Raw genomic sequence first — 21,439 nt, 5'->3', positions numbered from 1 at the left:
CTCTCTCTCTCTCTCTCTCTCTCTCTCTCTCTCATTCTTTCACAAAAGTAAACCTTCGATCCGAGCTTTCGATCCCATCGTCCTCTCCGATTCATAGGTATCTCTCCAGATCCCGTTACTATTGTCTCAATCTAATCCGATTCTTAGATAGCCTTTGGTTTTGATTTTCATAAAAATCAAATTATCACTTCTCCCCTTGAGCTAATTATTGAAATCTCGTTTATGATTGATTGATTTGATTGATTGTAGAGTCTCGTAGATATTCGTTTGAGGCTTATGAGAATTGATATTTGAATCTTTTTTCTAGATTTAACATTCATAACTTGTGGCTGCTGATTCAATTGTTGTTTCTTTCCAGTTTTTTTTTGTTCTCAGGAGTTAAAAAAAAAAAAGTTTGCAACTTTTCGAAAAGTTCGAAGCTTTCTTTTATGTCTGACAAGATATCACCCTATTGCTATTATCTATCTGGTTGCTTGGAGAAGTCTATCATCCTACACCCAGAGCTAAGAGTCACCACCACACGCTTCTTCAAACCCGATACTCCTCCTTTTAAAACTTTTTAAAACTTCTTCAAAAACTATTTTAAAACTTTTATATCAATTTTCTATTATGTTATGGCATCAAAAAAAATTTAAATATCTAAAAAGAAACTAATAAGAAGTAAAAGAAAAAAAAGGATCAGAAGTAAGAAAGTAAAAAATAAGAAAAGGACCAAAAGTGTAAAACGTAAGAGTTAAGAAAAGACGGAGATGGGGGAGGAGGAGATGATGTGCACGTAATCGAATTCGTCGGAAAAAGTCATCGCGACTTTTACTTTCCTTTCTCCTTCCTCTTTTGTAAAAGCCCTCCACGCAATGACGCTAACTCTTCCTCCTCGCTTCTCAAATCTTCCCGCTTCCTCCTCAATCGTACTTCGGACGCTACCTTTCTCCGTCGACTTCCCCGTCAAATCCACCGTCCGATTTTCCCCGATCGTCTCCCATCGCTAGTAACTAACTCTCATTTTCAAGTGATTCGTTGTGTAGCTATTAGCTCGAACTTTAGATTTGGCTGTGTGTTGATTAGGAAGATATTGTGGAATCAACAGATTTGATTGCGTAGGAGGGATTTAAGTTTGTAAAATCAAACGTACATCGGACGCTACCTTTCTCGACGGCGAAACCCTCCCCGTCGAATCCAACGTCTGATTCTCCCCGATCGTCTCCCATTGCTGGTAACTAACTCTCATTTTCAAGTGATTCGTTGTGTAGCTATTAGTTCGAACTGTAGATTTGGTTGTGTGTTGATTATGAAGATATTTGTGGAATCAACAGATTTGATCGCGTCGGCGGTGGCGAAGGGATAGATGGAGAGATATAGTAAATGCGCTGTTTGCTACTCTTCGTTTCATGCTTCGATCTGCGTATCTTGCGTTAACCGCAGTTTACATGAGTGCAAAACTGTGCTGGACTCGTTGAAGAGCCGTCGAGAGGTTTCATACTCGAGACTGAGCAGCTTGCTTGTCACTAAGGTTTGTTTTATTTTTGCTCATTTGAAGAGTTTTTTAAAAGTCTTTTGATCTGAGATTTCATTTTGCCTGTTACCAATTCAGGAGAGAGCGATTGTTCAGCAGTGTTGGATGGATCTGCACAACGAGAAGCTTGCTAAGTTGCGGGATAAGCTCGAGCTACAAGTGGAGAAGTTACAGAAAAGTAATGAAGATTAGATACTCAATTCGCCAAGAGTTTCTTTTATGTGTTGCATGATCGATCGTCTTAGTATTTGGATTTTATGATGCAGGCAAAAGCACGTTCCGGAGACTCTCTAGCAATCTGAAAGAGAGATTTGACATTATTGAATCGACTAATGTTGCTGTAATGTTACTGTTTTTTTTTTTTTGTGATCTCTTAGTGAAGCTGATTTTGACATAAACACTCTCTCTAATCTTTGCAGTTGGAGAAGAGCCGTGTTCGACAATTAGAGAACCAATATTCAGATAGTATTGGCAATCACTACTTAGTATATGTAAGATCTACTGCATCTCGTAAATACTTTTTTCCATGTTTGATGTAGTCCTTTGCTTGAAACTCATATTGTCGTTTTTCGTGTTTTACCTCTTTCTTATCGAATCTCATATGTATAGACACTAAGCCAACATTTGTGGTTTACAGATCGAGCTTACTTCAGAACGTCTTTATAAACAGGCTTTGGTTATGAAACAGATATGCAAGTTATTCCCTCTTTCCAAGGTAAAGAGATCACATTTGAGGTTCTTATCTAGATTGTGTTGTTTTGTTGTCAATCTTGACGGTCAAATTAAGCTCCCGAATTGGCAAAGCATCAATAAAGTTAGTAAATAGTAAATACAGACTCGATAAAACATAGTTATTTGCTAAATAAACGGGTAAAATACTATTTTTTTCTTCTTGAGGCAATCTTGGGCTATCTCTAAATTACACTCTAAATTACTGTTTTAACAAACACATTTCATAGGATGATTTTACTAAATCTAAACTATTCTCAGGTCACGGTAGAGGGAAATAACAAATATGGGAGTGGTGGACAATATGATCAAATCTGTAATGCTATCCTACCACAAGGTCTCAATCCACTCTCTGTTCCGCCAAAAGAGCTGGCAGCCTCTTTAGGGTAACACAACACACGACTTTGTATTTTTAAAATGTCAATTTGTTGTACGAGATTGTTTTAAAAATATAGAGGTCCATCTCCTCAGTGTATGCCATTGTAGTTCATACTATCTGTTATATTTCATTCTATAGTTTAATGAATTAACACTCCCATGGTTGGTGCTTGGATCAGGTACATGGTGCAGCTTCTGAATCTTGTTGTCCATAAGCTCGCAGTGCCTGCACTCCATAACTTGGGTTTTGGGGTAAGATGCCAACACATACTTAACTCGATTTTATGCTAAACAGTTGCCTCAATCTTGCAAGATCACACTCACTTCTCCAGTGATTTAAATAGGAACTACGCTTGGGAGATGTTTCGTCTATATATGTTATGGAAATTGATTGATTAAATAGGCGTAAAATTTTGCATTTTTTTTTGTCTCAGGGTTCTTGTTCAAGAATATGGCAACGAGATTCGTATTGGAATTCTCATCCATCTTCTCCAAGGTAAACCATATTCTACATTACATGGATTGTGTGTTTCTCTTTCTCCATTACATTTAGAGATCTAAACAATCTTTGTTTATATTGTTTGCAGCGATGAGTATCCCCTCTTTGTACCATCCCATGATTACTTCTCAATTGAAGGGAAAAGTTCCTGGACGGGTAGAGACACAACCAATTTTGGTGTCACTTCCCTGAAATCAGATGGAAGTGTAGAAGAAGATTACCATGACCTCGACGTCGTCAACCTTTCCTCCGCCTCTCCTCAATCTGTTGAAACGTTTAGGAATGTGCAGAGAGGGATCGCGCATATCAAGCAAAGCGTGGCTCACTTAACTGTGTATGGATACAGTTCCCTGTCTATGGAAGTTCCTTCTGGAGCCTCGACTTTCGAAACATTCGCAAAGTTGTTGAACACATTATCTTCGATCAAGGAAGTTCAGTCTGCTCTTTCTCTTTGTTTTTCAAGGTAAAAGCTTCGAATTTTCACATTAACTATTATTATATATGTGAACTTTGTATTATTTTAGACATCTCTGATGTTTTACAGTTCCAATAAACAAAGACATGAGCCGAACAAATCAGTGTGGAATCTGAATTCCTCAAGCTCCAGCACCATGCTGAACAGCTCTCATATTCAGCCAACGTCGGTATGACTTTTTTTGTTCTCGAGCTTCACCACTATAACATTCGGATGAAGTACTGATCTTTGGTAAATGTGTCTTGCAGTGGAACAACAAAAGCTATTATAATGTTCCAAATCGAGATCCCAGCTCTATTGACGAGTGGAATTTGGTCGAGTATCCTCACTTTTCACATCAAGCTTTGAAGTTCAATTTTTCCAACAAGTATTGAACATCATCTCGAGGTATACTTTCTTATTATTCATAAATTGTTATACCCAAGGATCCATATATTATCTAGTAAGCAGTTTCATTAAACTTCTTATCCATAGTCACATGAAGCTTGGCCTTGTCATCTTTTGTGGAATTCTTGGGTTCTCAGGCATTGCTATCTACTTAGCGTCCATAGCTTATCTTGTCTTCCGGAGAAACAGAAAAGAACCCAGATCGATAATATATTGTTCTTACCCAAATGCATCCTCAATTCTAGGCAAGCCCTGGACCAAACATAAATGGTGTCTATTGTGTTACTCTTGAGACCCTATGTTGTAATTATTATTGGGATAATTGGATTTGATTGACCGGTTTAATTCTGGTTTGCATTGGTTAATTTTTCTTATGCTAAATCATGTGTATATATAAAGTTATAAGTGTACATTGTTTATGGATTAAGCAATAACACACTTTTCCAACACTGCCTCCCTTCGTTTGCTCTGAAGCTTCTATTTTTATCTAAATGTCGATGAATCAAAGTTGGTATATATATATATAGCAAACTAACAATTTATATAGCAATGCTTCATTCTGCTGTCTCTCTAAGAGATAAGTGGAGTACATGTTTTGTGGAAGAGTCACTCACCTACGTTATGGTGTTTGATGATACATGCAACAATTAATTGGTCATGTGCACCAGTGACGTTCAGAATATCCTCGAACTTGTTTGGGCTTTAAAAGGAAAGGAAACTACCATAACAATAATTAATATCTGTACAAAATACTTTTTGTTGAGAATAAAAGTAAGGAATTACTAAAATAGCTTTAATATTTTTGTTATATAATAAAGAGAGAACGTGAGTTGAGAGAATGAAAGTGAAAGCTTTTTGATAATTATCTTGTTCTTGTCATACGTTTACAAATGAGGGAGGTAAGGTATTTATAGCAAAGTAAAAACATTAAAATATGTGAGTCGGTCATTCTTGAGTCGGTTAAGTAATGGATAATTATTATCCTCTTCTGATATTATCTAACACTCTCCCTTAATTATCCATTCTGTATTACGTAGTGCCTCGTTAAAAACCTAGTCATGGAAAAACCCAATGGGATAAAAACCATGACAAGAGAAAAAGAGTACACTGACGTAATCTCCCTCTGAGAATAATAGACATAGCTCTTTCTTCATAGATCACACAAACGCCGCATCCCGATACCATTAACGTATTTTCGAAATGTCGTAGTCGGAAGAACGGCCTATCAGCTAATCCAGCCAAATCTTCTAAACAGAGAAAATGGGAGCGCCAACTAATACAAGCAGCAGCTCGTAACCAGAGAAAATTGGATAGGAAATCGACTGAAACAGCTATAAAGGCATCTGCTGCAGCTGAGGCAGCTATAATATCAGCTACAGCTATAAAGACAGCTGTAAATGAGGCAGCTATAAAGGCAGAGGAAGCTAAGGCAGCAATAAAAGGAGAGGAAGCTGAGGTTGCGGGAAGATAACCCGTCTTGTTGTTTGCTATTAAATATGACTAGGATTTGGACCTCCGTGGTTCGCGGGGATACAATACAAGTTTTAATATAACTTAAAAATAATAATTATATAAAAAATATCTATAATGAAAATGATGATAATTTAAAATGAAAATATCATGTTGACAATATTTCTGAAATTGAGGATATGATTAATATATTTATAGAATACAGTCGTGAAATAAGAAAAATAAAATTGTTTCTAATGCGATGTTTGAAAGGAAACATGCATTTGTTATAATTCTTTCCATCGAAATTAAAATACTTAATTTTCTAGAATTTCATTTTTTGGTAAAGTTTTTCGGTAAAAATCATAATTTTGGCTTTGTAAATTAGTGAATAGCTAATGTCATAGAGATAAGCAATAAAATGTATATATTCATCTCTGAAATAACTATGAATTTATCATCAATCATAAAAATATTTTCATAATGGAATTTTATAAAAGTAAATAACCTTCAAAGTTTGTAAAACATGCCAATATAATGGTGAACATGTAAGTTTAATGAGTAATCAGTTATAAAATATGAACATGGATGATGACTAAATCGTTTATGAGTCTATTTTCTATAAATTATTATAATATTGATCAAGTTTTAGGTTACAGGAATCTCTTTACACAATGAGACATCAACATTTTTTATATTAAAAGTAAAGTTAATATTTAATTAAAGCAAATAAAAACCTCTATTTTTATGTGTGTCACCAAAAATATATTTTATAATGGTGGAATTTATTTGTTTTATTTTTTGTTGTTTTATGTTAGATTTTCTCAATGCGCACAATTTTTATATAGAGTGGAAAGTCGTAATAGTTAAATTTTAATTTTGCAATGGTTGATTGGATTGGAGTGATTGATCAAATATTTCAATGATTTAGTTATCTAGCAAAAATGGGATATTTAAATAGTTGCAAAAGTTTATCTAAACAATTAGAATGATACTTTTACATTATATGTTCATCTAAAAATTACAGTGATTTGCTTAAATTATTGAAATGATTTAGTTATATTTTCAATAAACACTATATGTTTTCAAACATATTTGTTAAAATGAACATAAATCAGATTTTTTGTTATGTATTATTGATATTTATTTATTTGTAACTACCAAGTAAATATGCTTTTTGAAACTACACATTAGAAACAAATTATTAAATCTTAAAATTAAGATTAATACTTTTCAATAACTTTAATTTTTAAAAATATTAAAATATTTTCAAATAACTGGATATTAATTATGTAAAATAAAATATTTATAAAAAAAACTAAAAGGTAAAAATACGATGTAATTTTTATTATAAGAAGGTATTATTAAAATAAAATGGATAAGAAAATTATATTGTAAATAAGTTAAATTTTTTTCGTCGATAGCTGGGAGTTTATATGTGCTGATTGACTAGTTTTTTATTTGGCTGAAAGTAAAACTTTTAAAAATCATAAAGTTTAATTAAAAAATTATATTGAAAAATCACGTCATCCCAACTTTTCATGTCATTTTTCGCATCATTGATTATTTACCTTTCACAAATAATCCATCTCATAGTTTTTAATTCCAAAATTTAGCATGCAATTTTTCATGCATACATTTCTCAAAAAAAAACATATTATCATCTAATTGCATGCTATATCAATATATTACTTCATTCATACTCAAATCCTTTATATTCGTATAATCATATTATCATCTAATTCACATGTCAACAATCATCATTTCACGCAACTTATCATAGAATTTTTAATCTTACACTCAGATCTAAGCCTACATATAACTCATGAACTATAATAGAAAATATGAACTGTGCTTTCATAAATTCCTCACCTGTGCCACTTGATGATGACGACTTAATCATTTTCTCCTTACTACATCAACACGTTTTCCCATGCTTCCAAACTAAACATCATCTCTTCCTTTTCTAGGACTCATACACATAAGTCTATCCAAGCCAAATTAGAGCTCAATTCAAGTTCTTGTGCCCAGCCAAATATTATAGTTCGTCAGACTATTTCACTGTTCTATACTGCAAAAAGATACAAATAACTAACAAACTGAGCGTCCACTTCTCAATCCCACCGTTGAATCCTGAGTCTGCAGTGTCTCGTACATCTATGCAAAATTTCAGTCAGATCGGCATACAAATGAACCTCCCACGTTCTCTTGAAGTTCCTGCTTCAAGTTTAACCTCCTAGATTTGAGCTGCTGCTTCTGATGCTTGCGTAGGAAGCAAAGCTCTCTACCACAAAGTCATAACTTGATGGCAGTGACGTCAGTTTCTATGGAATGGTTTACATGGCATATCCTAATTTGAGAATCAATACGTGTATGCTCTCCTTAACTCAAATATGAACCAAATCCTCCTCTCAATACGTGTATGCTCTCCATACCATCATGCCATGACCACACCAAACTTATATCTCTCACCCCCCACGCTCATCACGGTGATAATCTCTTACTAATTATACTTCAGTGCTCTATCCTTCTTCTCCTCTTGTTTCTTATTTGATTCTTCTTGAATATTTAATCTACTTCGAAACACTTACCGTCATATTGCTAACATCAGAGGTTTCCTCTTTCTGGATATCCCAAGGAACCATTGATCTTGAATGGTCAATTCCACAACACAGTGTTCACGTTCATAGATTATGTATTATGATACAAGAAGAATAGAGATGCATGACAAAGTAGAAACAAAAAAAACAAGAAACCAAGGTACCGCTTGTGAACAAAGACATGGAATACCAACACAGCGACACAATCTCTCAGAGTCTATAACAGAGACATGGAATACCGCTTGTGAACAACTCCGATATATAACGCCAGAGCACGGAATGTCCGCACGGATCCCTTAACCGGAAACCACAAGAAGAGATCCTGCGCCTATAATCCACCGATGCTTCCGTAGCCTATCGTTCCTCGTAATGGTGGCTTCGTAATATGTAAAATTTCCTAAAACCTATACAAATCTCTTCAGTTTATAAACTTCTGAAAAGATACAACTCTTAACCGAAGATGATGACAGTTACATTGAAAAGCTATGTGTGAAACGATGCAACTCTTAAAGGGAAATACTTTCTGCAATTTATTTAATGGAGGCCTTTGAAGTGATACGATGAAGACGTCGATTGCCGATGTGAATTGATGGCGTCATGCCTTTCACCCTAAACAAAATTGTGTCCCTTAGATTATATTGCTGGAACTATTACCACCGTTAGATTTTGAATTTTTTTTCTTATAATAAAAAGATGACATCATCAGTTTAAAAAACAGGTTTGCTATTATATATAGATTATTTTTCGTTTAAGTCCAGAATCAGAAATATATAGTTAGAATTTTCAAATCAGCATTAATTTTCTAAATTCTAACTTATAAAGTGAACTCTAAAAATAGGTTATATATATGTCAATATTCGTTAGTAGTTTTTTAAAGCAAGGTATATATTCATTTGTGTTTTTGCTTTCAACCTTGTGCGATATTAAAGCCATGTTGCCTTAGGAGTCGGAACTCAAGGGCAGTCGCATATAAGGATTCAGATCTCTTCCGATCTACCCTCTTTCTGTGCCTCACATGTCTAACGTGTGTTAATGTAGTGAGAGCAGAGAATTAAAGTGCAGAAAGTAAAAGACACAAGTTTATCTTTTCGAATTCAATAGAACAAGAAAGTCTTACACCAATCTTTTCTATTACAAGAATCCTTTAGGATTAACCCAATCCTAAGCTAAAACTCACCCTAGAGTCTAGACTTCTGTTTATCAGGATCCTCCAAACCCCGAGCTAAACTCCCCCTGAGTCTAGGCTTCAATCTTCCACTTCACGGAAGTACTCCACCAACTACGTCAGCAACTAACGCACAGCAGTGACACCAAAGGCTTGATCACACAAGCAACACCAAACGATCTCTCAACTGTTTTTCTTTTTAGCAGAGACACCTTTCTCCATAGAGGCACGTCCTCCTTATGTAGATAACCAGAACTTGCTCCACAAGTTCTTCCAAAAGCAACTTAAGCAACTTTCCATTTTCTCTTTAGGAAATAACTCTCTTGCCTTTTCTTCTCCAAGTAATACCATTTACACTTAATGTAAATGTTCCAGTAATTATATTACTTCTTCTCCAAGCTTAACAAGCCCACGGACATCACAAGACACGAACTCCAACTCAGCCCATCTTCATGACACACACATGTACTACCTCCTGTAGTACTTCACGAACTGATACAGAATATACATCTTCAATCTCCCCCTTTTTGACTATGCATGTGAACTCATCACCTCTGGACATAAGACCACGTCTTCAATCTCCCCCTATGAGTCACATCATTGTCAAAAACTAATATGAAGATCTATATCCTCCAAAGTAAGGAGGAAATCCCATTCCACCATCTCCATATTGATCAAAACTCCTAGACCACGAATTCCTGAGCCCAAATCCTCCATGATTAGCTCTTTGAACTGGCTTGAAACACTCACGTCGAATATGCCCTTGAACTCCACAAAAATAACATATAGGACCATGACTCCTCATACCATAAGCACCATAAGCTTGTACCATTTGATTCTTCTCCCTCAACAACTTAAAACACCTTGGCCTAATGTGCCTAATAACACCACAGTGATGACAAACAGGCCGCCACTTTCGTTGAGCTGCACTCTTCAATCCAGAAACTCTCTCTGGAGCAGTCTCCGTAGCAGTTGCCGTAGCAGTACGCGTAGCACTCGCATTCCTCACATCAGTTACTGCCTTCACTGCAGTCTTTCCATTAGATGTCTTCTCTGCAGACACCTTAACCTCTGGTCTTGTAGTAGACGTAGCTAAGACCTTAGCTTTTCCTGCTGATACAAAAACACCTTCAGCTTTAGAACATTCTCCTTGATATCCAAGGCCACATCGATCACTCTTTCCAATACTGAGCAGATGATCTAGCTGCTTTGTCCCACCATTCAGCATCTTCAAACCCTTTTGAGTCTCCGCAAGTTGAGCAACAGCCTGTCGTGTTTCTTCTTCTTTCTCGGAGGCATACTTAAGTGCTTCAGCAACTTCAGCTTCTAGCTTAGCTTTCTCCTTAGCAAACTGTGAATTAGCATCAACCTGCTTGAGCCAATTCTCATACAGCCTCTCATATTTCCCAGCAAGATCAAAGTCTCCATCATCATCATCACTTACAGCATCATCATCACCTCCACATGAAGACCCTGACGCAGACGCTGACGCAGATCCCGTCGCAGATTTCGTCTTAGAACTAGGCACAAAAGTTGTGAACGCCACAATATTCTTTAGCTCCTCACCATCATCAGAATCACTCTTGGTGACTATCTTCTTCTTCCGCTTCTGCAGATTTGTACATTCAGCTTGTACATGCCCAAAACCTTTGCATTCAAGGCACTGTAGAACCTTTGGGGAATTACCAAATCTTCCTCTTGTTCCTTTCTCCTTCATGTAATCACCAACCATGAACTCCATAGAAGACCCATTCTTAGAAAAACGCTTCTTGAAAGGCAACTTAGCTTTCTCCATCGATCTTCAAGATCTACTTGAAACTATGTCCTACTTCCTGAACCAGTTTCTCTTCTCACTCTCCCAGATCACACCAGTAACTTAGGTGACCCGCTCTGATACCACTTGTTAATGTAGTGAGAGCAGAGAATTAAAGTGCAGAAAGTAAAAGACACAAGTTTATCTTTTCGAATTCACTAGAACAAGAAAGTCTTACACCAATCTTTTCTATTACAAGAATCCTTTAGGATTAACCCAATCCTAAGCTAAAACTCACCCTAGAGTCTAGACTTCTGTTTATCAGGATCCTCCAAACCCCGAGCTAAACTCCCCCTGAGTCTAGGCTTCAATCTTCCACTTCACGGAAGTACTTCACCAACTACGTCAGCAACTAACGCACAGCAGTGACACCAAAGGCTTGATCACACAAGCAACACCAAACGATCTCTCAACTGTTTTTCTTTTTAGCAGAGACACCTTTCTCCATAGAGACACGTCCTCCTTATGTAGATAACCAGAACTTGCTCCACAAGTTCTTCCAAAAGCAACTTAAGCAACTTTCCATTTTCTCTTTAGGAAATAATTCTCTTGCCTTTTCTTCTCCAAGTAATACCATTTACACTTAATGTAAATGTTCCAGTAATTATATTACTTCTTCTACAAGCTTAACAAGCCCACGGACATCACAAGACACGAACTCCAACTCAGCCCATCTTCATGACACACACATATACTACCTCCTGTAGTACTTCACGAACTGATACAGAATATACATCTTCAACGTGAACATTCGTTAGAATCTTCTTGATTTCACGTTCGAAACGGTAAGAAATTCCGAGTCTTTGTAAAGTGTCAACGAGCTCTAGCTGTTCAAGCAAACCCTCTGTTTCATCAAGCATTTTACTAACTTCTTGCTTCAATAACTTAGCTCTCTCGATGTTGTCCTCTTTCTGCATCGTATAAGATATTATCACTATACAGTATTTTCCTGAATACTAATATATCATATAGTTTTATATGACACGTTATATATTTAGATTTTCATACATATACCGCATATTTGTTCCCGAGCGAGAGGAGATTCTCGTGTTCCCAAAGAGACGGTCGATAGTTTGCAGAGCGACGGGCTTCAAGAAGCTGTGACTGTGTTTTCATTATAAACTTTTTGCTTTTTCTAATGACTATAATAAAGAGTTCAAAACTTTGATGAACTATTCTTTAGACTTTGCAATGTTATATTTATACTGTCTAACTAAGGTTCGGGGATCTGGACCACAGATATCATGGTATTCTTTTTCCGTTCAACTAAAGTTATTTTATTTATTTGAAATTCCTTTTGACATTTATTTGAACTTTAAAAATAGGAAAATTCTCCTAAATAGTCTTTTTCAAGTTTTTATCATAAAAGGATTCTCTAAAGAAGAAATGCTAAAAATGTTTCATGCAATAGGTAAAAAGAATTTTTATACTCTAGATATATAAATACAAATAAAAAATAAAATAGAAAAGAAAAAAATATTTTTTATAGTTTCGGATTATATGTTCTAAAATTCCAACTTTTTATAAAAAAAATTTGTTTTTGAATTTTTTTTGGTTTTCTTTCTGAAACTTAAAAATGCTTTTGAATTATTTTAAAAATTTTTATTTTCAAAAATTTAATATTTATTTATATTTTAAAAATTTTAAACCTTAGTTCCAAAATCCTACTCTTTAATTCTAAACTCGAAGGTCTAAATTAATTAACCTTAGAGAACTAAATATATATTTACCTATTTAATGAAATATTTTTGTCATTTTAATCATAAGATATTATATTTATGATAAAAAAATTATGACTATCCTAAGGTATTTCTCTGGTTGTACATATGATATGAATAATATAGCATCAGCTACACCCACACGATATGGTCGCTAAAGCATCCGTTCTCGTAAATTTCTTGGAGAACCGTGAGAAGTAATGGCTAAAATATCTGGGAGCTATATATATCCAAACAAATTTGGGATTTATTGATTTCAATGTCTTTTGATTCGCTATTGCTTTCAATGTCCCCAAAAATATCTGCAACTTAGTCTTTTCAAAAAAAAAAGTTCTGCAACTTTAATCAAATACTATAGTTTTGACTTGTGCGTTCGCACTGATGTTTATTTAACGATTTATGTATATTATATATTTTTGTTATTGTATTGTGTTATAAATATTTTTATTAAAGGTGTGTTAGAGCAGTTATGTAACTATACAAAAAGATTGGATGTACATATATATTAATATACTATGTTGGATCAAATTTATATTGACAATTTTCATATTTAATTGTATGATTGAAATGTATTATTAGTGTATTATGCGTTTGGATCAAATTAAAAATAAATTACAAATATTTTAAAAACCCAATTGGATGAGATATAATTTGACCCGTCTATTTCAAAAAAAAAAAGTCACATAAATAAAGTTAATTTTATATTCAAAATATGAAGTCGATATTGCTGGATTATTCATTTTTTATAAAAAAAAGGTGATGATAATATTCCAGAAAATTTATAATAAGGAAGGTTAAAACACAAATGGATCACGCCTAATATATATGGAAAATACTTTATTGTTAAGTTATAGTAATAAGCATTAAATTTTTATATATTATAATGTATATGTATTATAATTCAGTGTTTATTTAACATAAGTTTTTATTTATTTTGGATTAATTTTATTAGTGTTTGGTACATTATATTTAAATTACACAATCTTTGATGATTAAGAATCAACACATATAAAACACAGAGGTCTTTAGTATATTTCACGCACTAGATCTAGTTTCTTTCAAAAAACATCATCATTTTTCTTGGGTGGAAACCTTAAGGCCTTCCGGTGACCTGCCGATGGTCGAAAAGCCTTCCCCCACTTGGATCTTACACCATGAGACGGATCTGTTGTCTTCTGGTGTTCAAAGTGCACGGTGTTTCTTTTTGCCGGTCTAAACACCTATCATCACCGGTGGAGAAGGGGAGGAACATGCAGGAACTCGGACCTGTGGAGGAGCAGATCGATTGTTGCTAGTGGCGGCAAGGATTTAGGAATTTGTTCTTCCTTTTCTCGGAGCTGGTGTATTGGAGCTGTGGGACACTTCTAGGGTGGCTTATTCGACAATAATGTAACGTCCTGACCGCCCACGGCTAATGGACCATCCATGTCCGTTCACTCGGCCTGTGGGTCTCATTCCATCCGACGGTCGGGTGCGTTAATTTTTTTGAAGACTCGAAATCATTAGTTACTGACTCTACAATCACCACATGACATTTCCCCGTGCTTTGGTCTCAATAGCACGATATCACGAATTACTTCCAGACAGGTCACTCATCCTTCCACTACTCCAGAGTCCAGCCAGAGCACACATAACACTGAAGTTCTAAATGGATGATTGACCGAAAAGGTAAGTCGACTTTGGTGATATAGTTAGCCAAATCAATTATTTTAAGCCTTTCTACATATACCAGAAATTGGGATGTTACAATTCATCCCATCACAGAGCGAAACTCTCCGTTGCACACCACAACATATCTCACGACGCCTCTCGGATCAGAACCGAGATGGCTAGCCAGCTCTGACACTATTTATAATACCCTGACCATCCACGGCTAATAGGCCACCCACGTCCACCACTCAGTCCGTGGGGTCCATCCGATCCAACGGACGGTACATTAATTTTTTCGAAGACTCTAAATCATTAATTACTGATCCTCCAATCACCACATGATCTTTCTCCGTATTTTGCCATCTCTCGCAGATATCGTGAATCACTTTCCGACAGATCACTCATCTTTCCACTACTCCAGTCCAAACACGCTTAACTCTGAAGTTCTAAATAAATGATTAACTGAAAAGGTAAGTCGACTTTGGTGATATAGATAACAAAATCAACTCTCGCTTTCCACATATACCAGAAATCGGAATGTTCCAAATAACGGCTGCGGATCCGATGCTGGCATGGACATCCCGCTCTGAGATGTCACTGGAGCCGGATTTGACAGCCACGATGTTCACCCGAGAGAGGAGACTTGCCTCCAGTCAACTTCTTTCCCTCAATCTTTTTTCCCCTTTCTGTTTCAGCTGCATTATTATGGTCTGAATCTTAAACTTATAACCTAGTTCTTGATGTTTCGTCGGTGAACTGCGTGTTTATAGTCGGATCTGATTTGCCCATTTTCGAAATGAATTATATATATATATATTTAAATTAAAGAAAAGGAATAGACACATACTGAATATTCAAAAAAATTCCAACATCCTTATTTAATTTCATTGGATTTTTGGCTTTATTATCAGATCCATATCAGTTTTTTTTGGATATTCAAAATTCTAATATTCAATTCTGATATGAGAGATTAAAAAATTTAAAAGTATAACTATCATCTATCTTATTAAAATAGAAACATTGCATTGGACATAACCTTTATCTTGTAAGTTTTTAAATGAAATACACATTTCTATTTTATAATTAAACCTACATTAAATTAAATTATTGGATCTCCGGATTAACCGATGTAATCACATGTTTGGGTCGAACTTAAAAACACTGATTTAAATGTAAAAATATTTTTAATACACAAACTCTTTCAAATTAACAAAATATTTGTTAAACTATTAGTGAAAATTTTCATCGTAAAATATTTCGTGCTTGCAAAGCGCGGATCAAGATATAGTATTTTTTATAAAACAAACAAATAAGATGGAAAACATGCAAAATTGTTTTAGATATTTCTTAAGATAAATTGGATATCAAAATAATTGATTTAAGAAAAGATAAAATTCACACTATTAAAATGATAATCCAAACTCGTATATTACTAACATAAACATACCTTTAGTTGTTCAAAAAAAAAACACACCTTTAAACTTTAGTCACACGGTTTCTCTGATAATACATTTGATATGTGAAGAAAAATTTGCACTGTCAAAACTAAGAATTAAGGTCATATGTTACTAGAAAAAATTATATTCTAAAATGTCACACATACTTTATCCCAATTAACAAAAAAAAAAAAAAGAAGTCTTTGAATGTTAGAGTGAACGTGAGAGCAAAAGAAGAGAATAGATCTCGGATGATTGTCTTAACAATGTGGCTTATTGATAATAACTGACTAAAAAAAACTTATGCTAGTTGAGAGAATTTATCCTGGAAAAATAATATTTGAATATTACACTTTGTGATCGTTCTTGTTTCTGTCTTCAGTGAGAAATGACGTGCAAATTTGTTGGACCACTTAGTGGGCAAAGACGTCACGTTATTATCTCATGGGACACTCAAGGCCCTATCAGTTTGTCTTCTTTATCATTCCTTTTTTTTTGATAAGTATGTGAATTTCATTAAGAATAACAATGCAAGAGATACATTAGACTTTGAGTGAACAAAAGCTACTGCACCTAAGGTTTGCTAACTAAAGCATGGGTCAAGGCATGCCCCCAAAAAGGCTAAAAAAGACTTACAATGACAATGAGGTTTACTCAGCACAAGAGAGCGTGAGTAAAGGCTTAACTAAACTAATAGTTAAGCTTTATACAGTCTTCTCTATCATTCACATTTCATAGTTTATACATTAGTTTCGGTCGAGAGAGCGTAAAAATAGACGGCACATTGAGCGTCCATTCTCTACATCCAAATTGAAGATGGTGCCGGATCACTTGATTTGCACCAAACTTACCTAATTAAATATTATAGCTCCTGGATCCGGTAGTTTAGTACCTGCTGCTTTAAATTTGACCAAGATAATAATATATTATATCAGACCATCGCTGAGTTTTCCTAAAATAATTTTAACATTAAGAAAACATCTATACTATTAAAAGTGAAGTACAAATGGAAAATAACCCTTACTTCTTCTTATTATTTACTACAGAATGCCATTGACCTTAATTAAAGAAATTATTCTCAATTAATCAACCCATTTCACACAAAGCCCTATTATCATATAGCCCATTCGTTTTTTATAACTATTAACGGTTCTTTCTTTTGTTTATATTAACCTACAACTACACCTAATTACCTTTATTCTAACTATATATCTAACCATAAAAATAAACTCATACTCATAATTCACATTACCATAAACTTATTATACACATGAAATTGAGTTTAATATTTGAACTGTTCTATTTAATATATTGAAGTTTCGTATTGTAATATTGAGTAACACACAATATATAAACTGTTCTGTTTAATATTTTAAAGTTTATTATATGTCAATAATTTAGTAATTTTAATATATCTTTCTAAACCAGACATTATTTATTAAATTAAATAGTTTGAGGACAAACCAGTTGGATTGTTTAATCTATTGCCAAATTCACTTTAAATTCAAAACCATTTTGTTTGCCTATTTATTTAATTCTTATACTATTAAATATTTAACAGGATTTGTCTAGATCTGCTTGGGTTTTGGGTTTTCGAAGTCAAAGATTTCAACCTCATTCAGATATTTCTAAATTTCAGTTCGTATTATATTCGGATCTTTGCGGGTTCAGTTCGGGTTTGGATAACCCATTTAAATTATTTTTTAAATTCATTATATATTTTGAATTTCTTAAAATCTATAAATAAAATAATATATTGTATATAAATATGAATAACATATGTCAGAATACCTAAACTTAACATATAAATTGGTTTGGTTTAAATTTTGGATCAAAAATAAATAATTATTTTAAACATTTTTGGTATTTTGTGTGCACTTCCACTATATTAGATATTTATATGTGACTATTTTATATATTTTCAAGTATGTAAGCCAACCTAAAAATATCATATATATTCTGGAATGTTTATATCTATACTATTAAAAGTAAAGTACAAATGGAAAATAACCCTTACTTCTTTTTATTATTTACTACAGAATGCCATTGACCTTAATTAAAGAAATTATTCTCAATTAATCAACCCATTTCACACAAAGCCCTATTATCATATAGCCCATTCGTTTTTTATAACTATTAACGGTTCTTTCTTTTGTTTATATTAACCTACAACTACACCTAATTGCCTTTATTCTAACTATATATCTAACCATAAAAATAAACTCATACTCATAATTCACATTACCATAAACTTATTATACACATGAAATTGAGTTTAATATTTGAACTGTTCTATTTAATATATTGAAGTTTCGTATTGTAATATTGAGTAACACACAATATATAAACTGTTCTGTTTAATATTTTAAAGTTTATTATATGTCAATAATTTAGTAATTTTAATATATCTTTCTAAACCAGACATTATTTATTAAATTAAATAGTTTGAGGACAAACCAGTTGGATTGTTTAATCTATTGCCAAATTCACTTTAAATTCGAAACCATTCTGTTTGCCTATTTATTTAATTCTTATACTATTAAATATTTAACAGGATTTGTATAGATCTGCTTGGGTTTTGGGTTTTCGAAGTCAAAGATTTCAACCTCATTCAGATATTTCTAAATTTCAGTTCGTATTATATTCGGATCTTTGCGGGTTCAGTTCGGGTTTGGATAACCCATTTAAATTATTTTTTAAATTCATTATATATTTTGAATTTCTTAAAATCTATAAATAAAATAATATATTGTATATAAATATGAATAACATATGTCAGAATACCTAAACTTAACATATAAATTGGTTTGGTTTAAATTTTGGATCAAAAATAAATAATTATTTTAAACATTTTTGGTATTTTGTGTGCACTTCCACTATATTAGATATTTATATGTGACTATTTTATATATTTTCAAGTATGTAAGCCAACCTAAAAATATCATATATATTCTGGAATGTTTATATCTATACTATTAAAAGTGAAGTACAAATGGAAAATAACCCTTACTTCTTCTTATTATTTACTACAGAATGCCATTGACCTTAATTAAAGAAATTATTCTCAATTAATCAACCCATTTCACACAAAGCCTTATTATCATATAGCCCATTCGTTTTTTATAACTATTAACGGTTCTTTCTTTTGTTTATATTAACCTACAACTACACCTAATTGCCTTTATTCTAACTATATATCTAACCATAAAAATAAACTCATACTCATAATTCACATTACCATAAACTTATTATACACATGAAATTGAGTTTAATATTTGAACTGTTCTATTTAATATATTGAAGTTTCGTATTGTAATATTGAGTAACACACAATATATAAACTGTTCTGTTTAATATTTTAAAGTTTATTATATGTCAATAATTTAGTAATTTTAATATATCTTTCTAAACCAGACATTATTTATTAAATTAAATAGTTTGAGGACAAACCAGTTGGATTGTTTAATCTATTGCCAAATTCACTTTAAATTCAAAACCATTCTGTTTGCCTATTTATTTAATTCTTATACTATTAAATATTTAACAGGATTTGTATAGATCTGTTTGGGTTTTGGGTTTTCGAAGTCAAAGATTTCAACCTCATTCAGATATTTCTAAATTTCAGTTCGTATTATATTCGGATCTTTGCGGGTTCAGTTGGATAACCCATTTAAATTATTTTTTAAATTCATTATATATTTTGAATTTCTTAAAATCTATAAATAAAATAATATATTGTATATAAATATGAATAACATATGTCAGAATACCTAAACTTAACATATAAATTGGTTTGGTTTAAATTTTGGATCAAAAATAAATAATTATTTTAAACATTTTTGGTATTTTGTGTGCACTTCCACTATATTAGATATTTATATGTGACTATTTTATATATTTTCAAGTATGTAAGCCAACCTAAAAATATCATATATATTCTGGAATGTTTATATATATTAAAACTAAAAATAATTAATATATATAAATAAGTATATAAATTTTTTCTCGGATATATTTTGATATCCAAAATACTTTAGTTCGAATTGGTTATGGTTTCAGTTGTCTAAATATCAAAATTTTGAATAATTTGGATATTTAATCAATTTTTGTTTGGGTTTGGTATTACTTTTTCGGACCGTGATTGGTTCGGTTCTTCAGATTTGAATTTTTTATCCAGCTTTGATATTGATATGAAAAAGTAAATAGCAATATATATTTTTGAAATATGCACCCGCACGGCCGTGCGGGTCAACATCTAGTCTATCTTATTAAAACAGAAGTACACGTATAGAATATCCCTTAGTTTTCAGTGTTATTTACAATTGAAAATATTTGAAAATAGTCAAAAGTATAAAAAATAGTCAAAAGTAAACATATAAAGTAGATAAACAATAATCAAACACCAAAAATATTTATAATATATATTTATTTTTCATCCAAATATTGAAGTTCAACCTGTTTTTTAATTTTTAATTTAGGTATTTTGGCTTACATTACTCAAATTTATATGTTTTGAAAAATTAAAGTATATATAAATTTTGAAAATTTTAAAATAATTCAAACGGGTTATCCGTATCCGAACCGAATCCACAAATACCCGAATCAAACCGAAACCAAAATTTATAAATATTTGAATGTTGCTGAAATCTTTAAACTCAAGAATCTCAAACCCAAATAGATTTTAACTGAATCGGTGGGTATCCAAATATACATCCCTAATGTAGTCAATGTAAAACGATCAAGTATTACAAATACATCATTTAATATAAATAAATAAAAACTAAAATAGAAAATTAATATCTGTGCGGTCGCACGGATCAAGATATAGTTGATCATTATTGTGGAAACAACTCAAACAAGATACGTGTGCTAGAAGTTTATCGTAGAAAAACTAGTGTTTCAAATGAACTTCTCCTTTTGCTCCATCTCTTTTCTTTTTCCTTATCTTTTTTTTTTTAAAAACCAATTCAGAAATTATCCTAATACGGATGCTCTTATGCTTTCAGTTTTCTGTTTATCCTTGAAAAGAAAAATTCGGAAACATTGCAAATTTTTTGTAAGAAGTTTTTTTTTTTGGGTCTAAAAAAATGGTTTCACTTCTTTCCGTCAACTAATTTGTTTTCTATTAGTTTGAAATTTAAATGACCGTGAACAACTTGATTTATGCTGACTTTTTGTAGTTTTAGGAGATCTTGGATATGCACTTATGCAGGCACATTAGTATTCTATGTATTCTTTTTTTGTTCACCTATTAGTATTCTATGTATTCAATAGTTGGATTTAACTGTAAAAGCTTAAATAAAATTTAATCTAGAAATGACAAATTGATACCAAAAATACACATTTATACACAGATTTTTGAGGATACAAAATTGAACTCGTGATATTGCTTTTATGTATTGGGTGTCAAGTGAGCCACCTCAATTACAAATTTACAAGTAGGTCCGTCTATGTGCATGTTTTATGTAAGGAAATCATTTTAAACATATGAGACTGTAAGATATCGTTGTCTTTATTGTTTAAAATTTAGATAGGATATTGGTCCAGAGAACAAACCACAAAAATCTATACTACCAAAAAGAAGCACTTAAAAATCCAGTTACAAAAAATCATAATTAGACTATTTA

At 32.6% G+C, this 21,439-nt stretch overlaps 2 protein-coding genes across 8 annotated transcripts in view; one reads left to right on the top strand and one right to left on the bottom strand.

Annotated features, from left to right (window-relative positions):
- The window catches only part of LOC108837999 (terpenoid synthase 3, chloroplastic-like), a 32,947-nt gene extending 20,544 nt beyond the window's left edge, over positions 1 to 12,403 (bottom strand). The window contains 4 exon segments of the mRNA XM_056994667.1: positions 8,943 to 9,040; positions 10,737 to 10,753; positions 11,752 to 11,919; positions 12,023 to 12,403. Of these exon segments, the coding sequence (XP_056850647.1) occupies positions 8,943 to 9,040; positions 10,737 to 10,753; positions 11,752 to 11,919; positions 12,023 to 12,124 (385 nt within the window). The 5' untranslated portion in view covers positions 12,125 to 12,403.
- Positions 28 to 4,430, top strand: LOC108827492 (uncharacterized). Of its 7 annotated transcripts, XM_056994662.1 has the most exons (15): positions 28 to 97; positions 359 to 988; positions 1,088 to 1,213; positions 1,314 to 1,510; positions 1,592 to 1,691; positions 1,780 to 1,853; positions 1,933 to 2,004; positions 2,151 to 2,228; positions 2,504 to 2,628; positions 2,800 to 2,872; positions 3,055 to 3,116; positions 3,208 to 3,582; positions 3,664 to 3,763; positions 3,843 to 3,981; positions 4,069 to 4,430. In XM_056994662.1, the coding sequence occupies exons 4-14, from the start codon at positions 1,346 to 1,348 to the stop codon at positions 3,966 to 3,968; spliced, it is 1,350 nt and encodes a 449-aa protein (XP_056850642.1). In that variant the 5' UTR covers positions 28 to 97; positions 359 to 988; positions 1,088 to 1,213; positions 1,314 to 1,345; the 3' UTR covers positions 3,969 to 3,981; positions 4,069 to 4,430. The 7 variants fall into 7 exon arrangements, with proteins under 7 accessions (XP_056850642.1, XP_056850641.1, XP_056850644.1 ...); XM_056994661.1 differs by having other exon boundaries at positions 359 to 1,213; positions 4,227 to 4,430; XM_056994664.1 differs by having other exon boundaries at positions 359 to 1,213; positions 4,119 to 4,430.
- Positions 12,404 to 21,439: the final 9,036 nt, after the last annotated feature.

Source organism: Raphanus sativus, chromosome 9 (assembly GCF_000801105.2).
Source record: "Raphanus sativus cultivar WK10039 chromosome 9, ASM80110v3, whole genome shotgun sequence".
Classification (NCBI taxonomy): Eukaryota; Viridiplantae; Streptophyta; class Magnoliopsida; order Brassicales; family Brassicaceae; genus Raphanus; species Raphanus sativus.
This window is presented reverse-complemented; position numbering and strand designations above follow the sequence as displayed.

What these genes read in the sequence shown, in the direction of transcription:
- LOC108827492 (XM_056994662.1), top strand. Translation starts at nt 1,346, where the DNA reads ATGGAGAGATATAGTAAATGCGCTGTTTGCTACTCTTCGTTTCATGCT. An exon ending in AGTGGAGAAGTTACAGAAAA is followed by an intron (nt 1,692 to 1,779) that starts GTAATGAAGATT and finishes TTTATGATGCAG; the next exon opens with GCAAAAGCACGTTCCGGAGA. An exon ending in TCTCATCCATCTTCTCCAAG is followed by an intron (nt 3,117 to 3,207) that starts GTAAACCATATT and finishes TATTGTTTGCAG; the next exon opens with CGATGAGTATCCCCTCTTTG.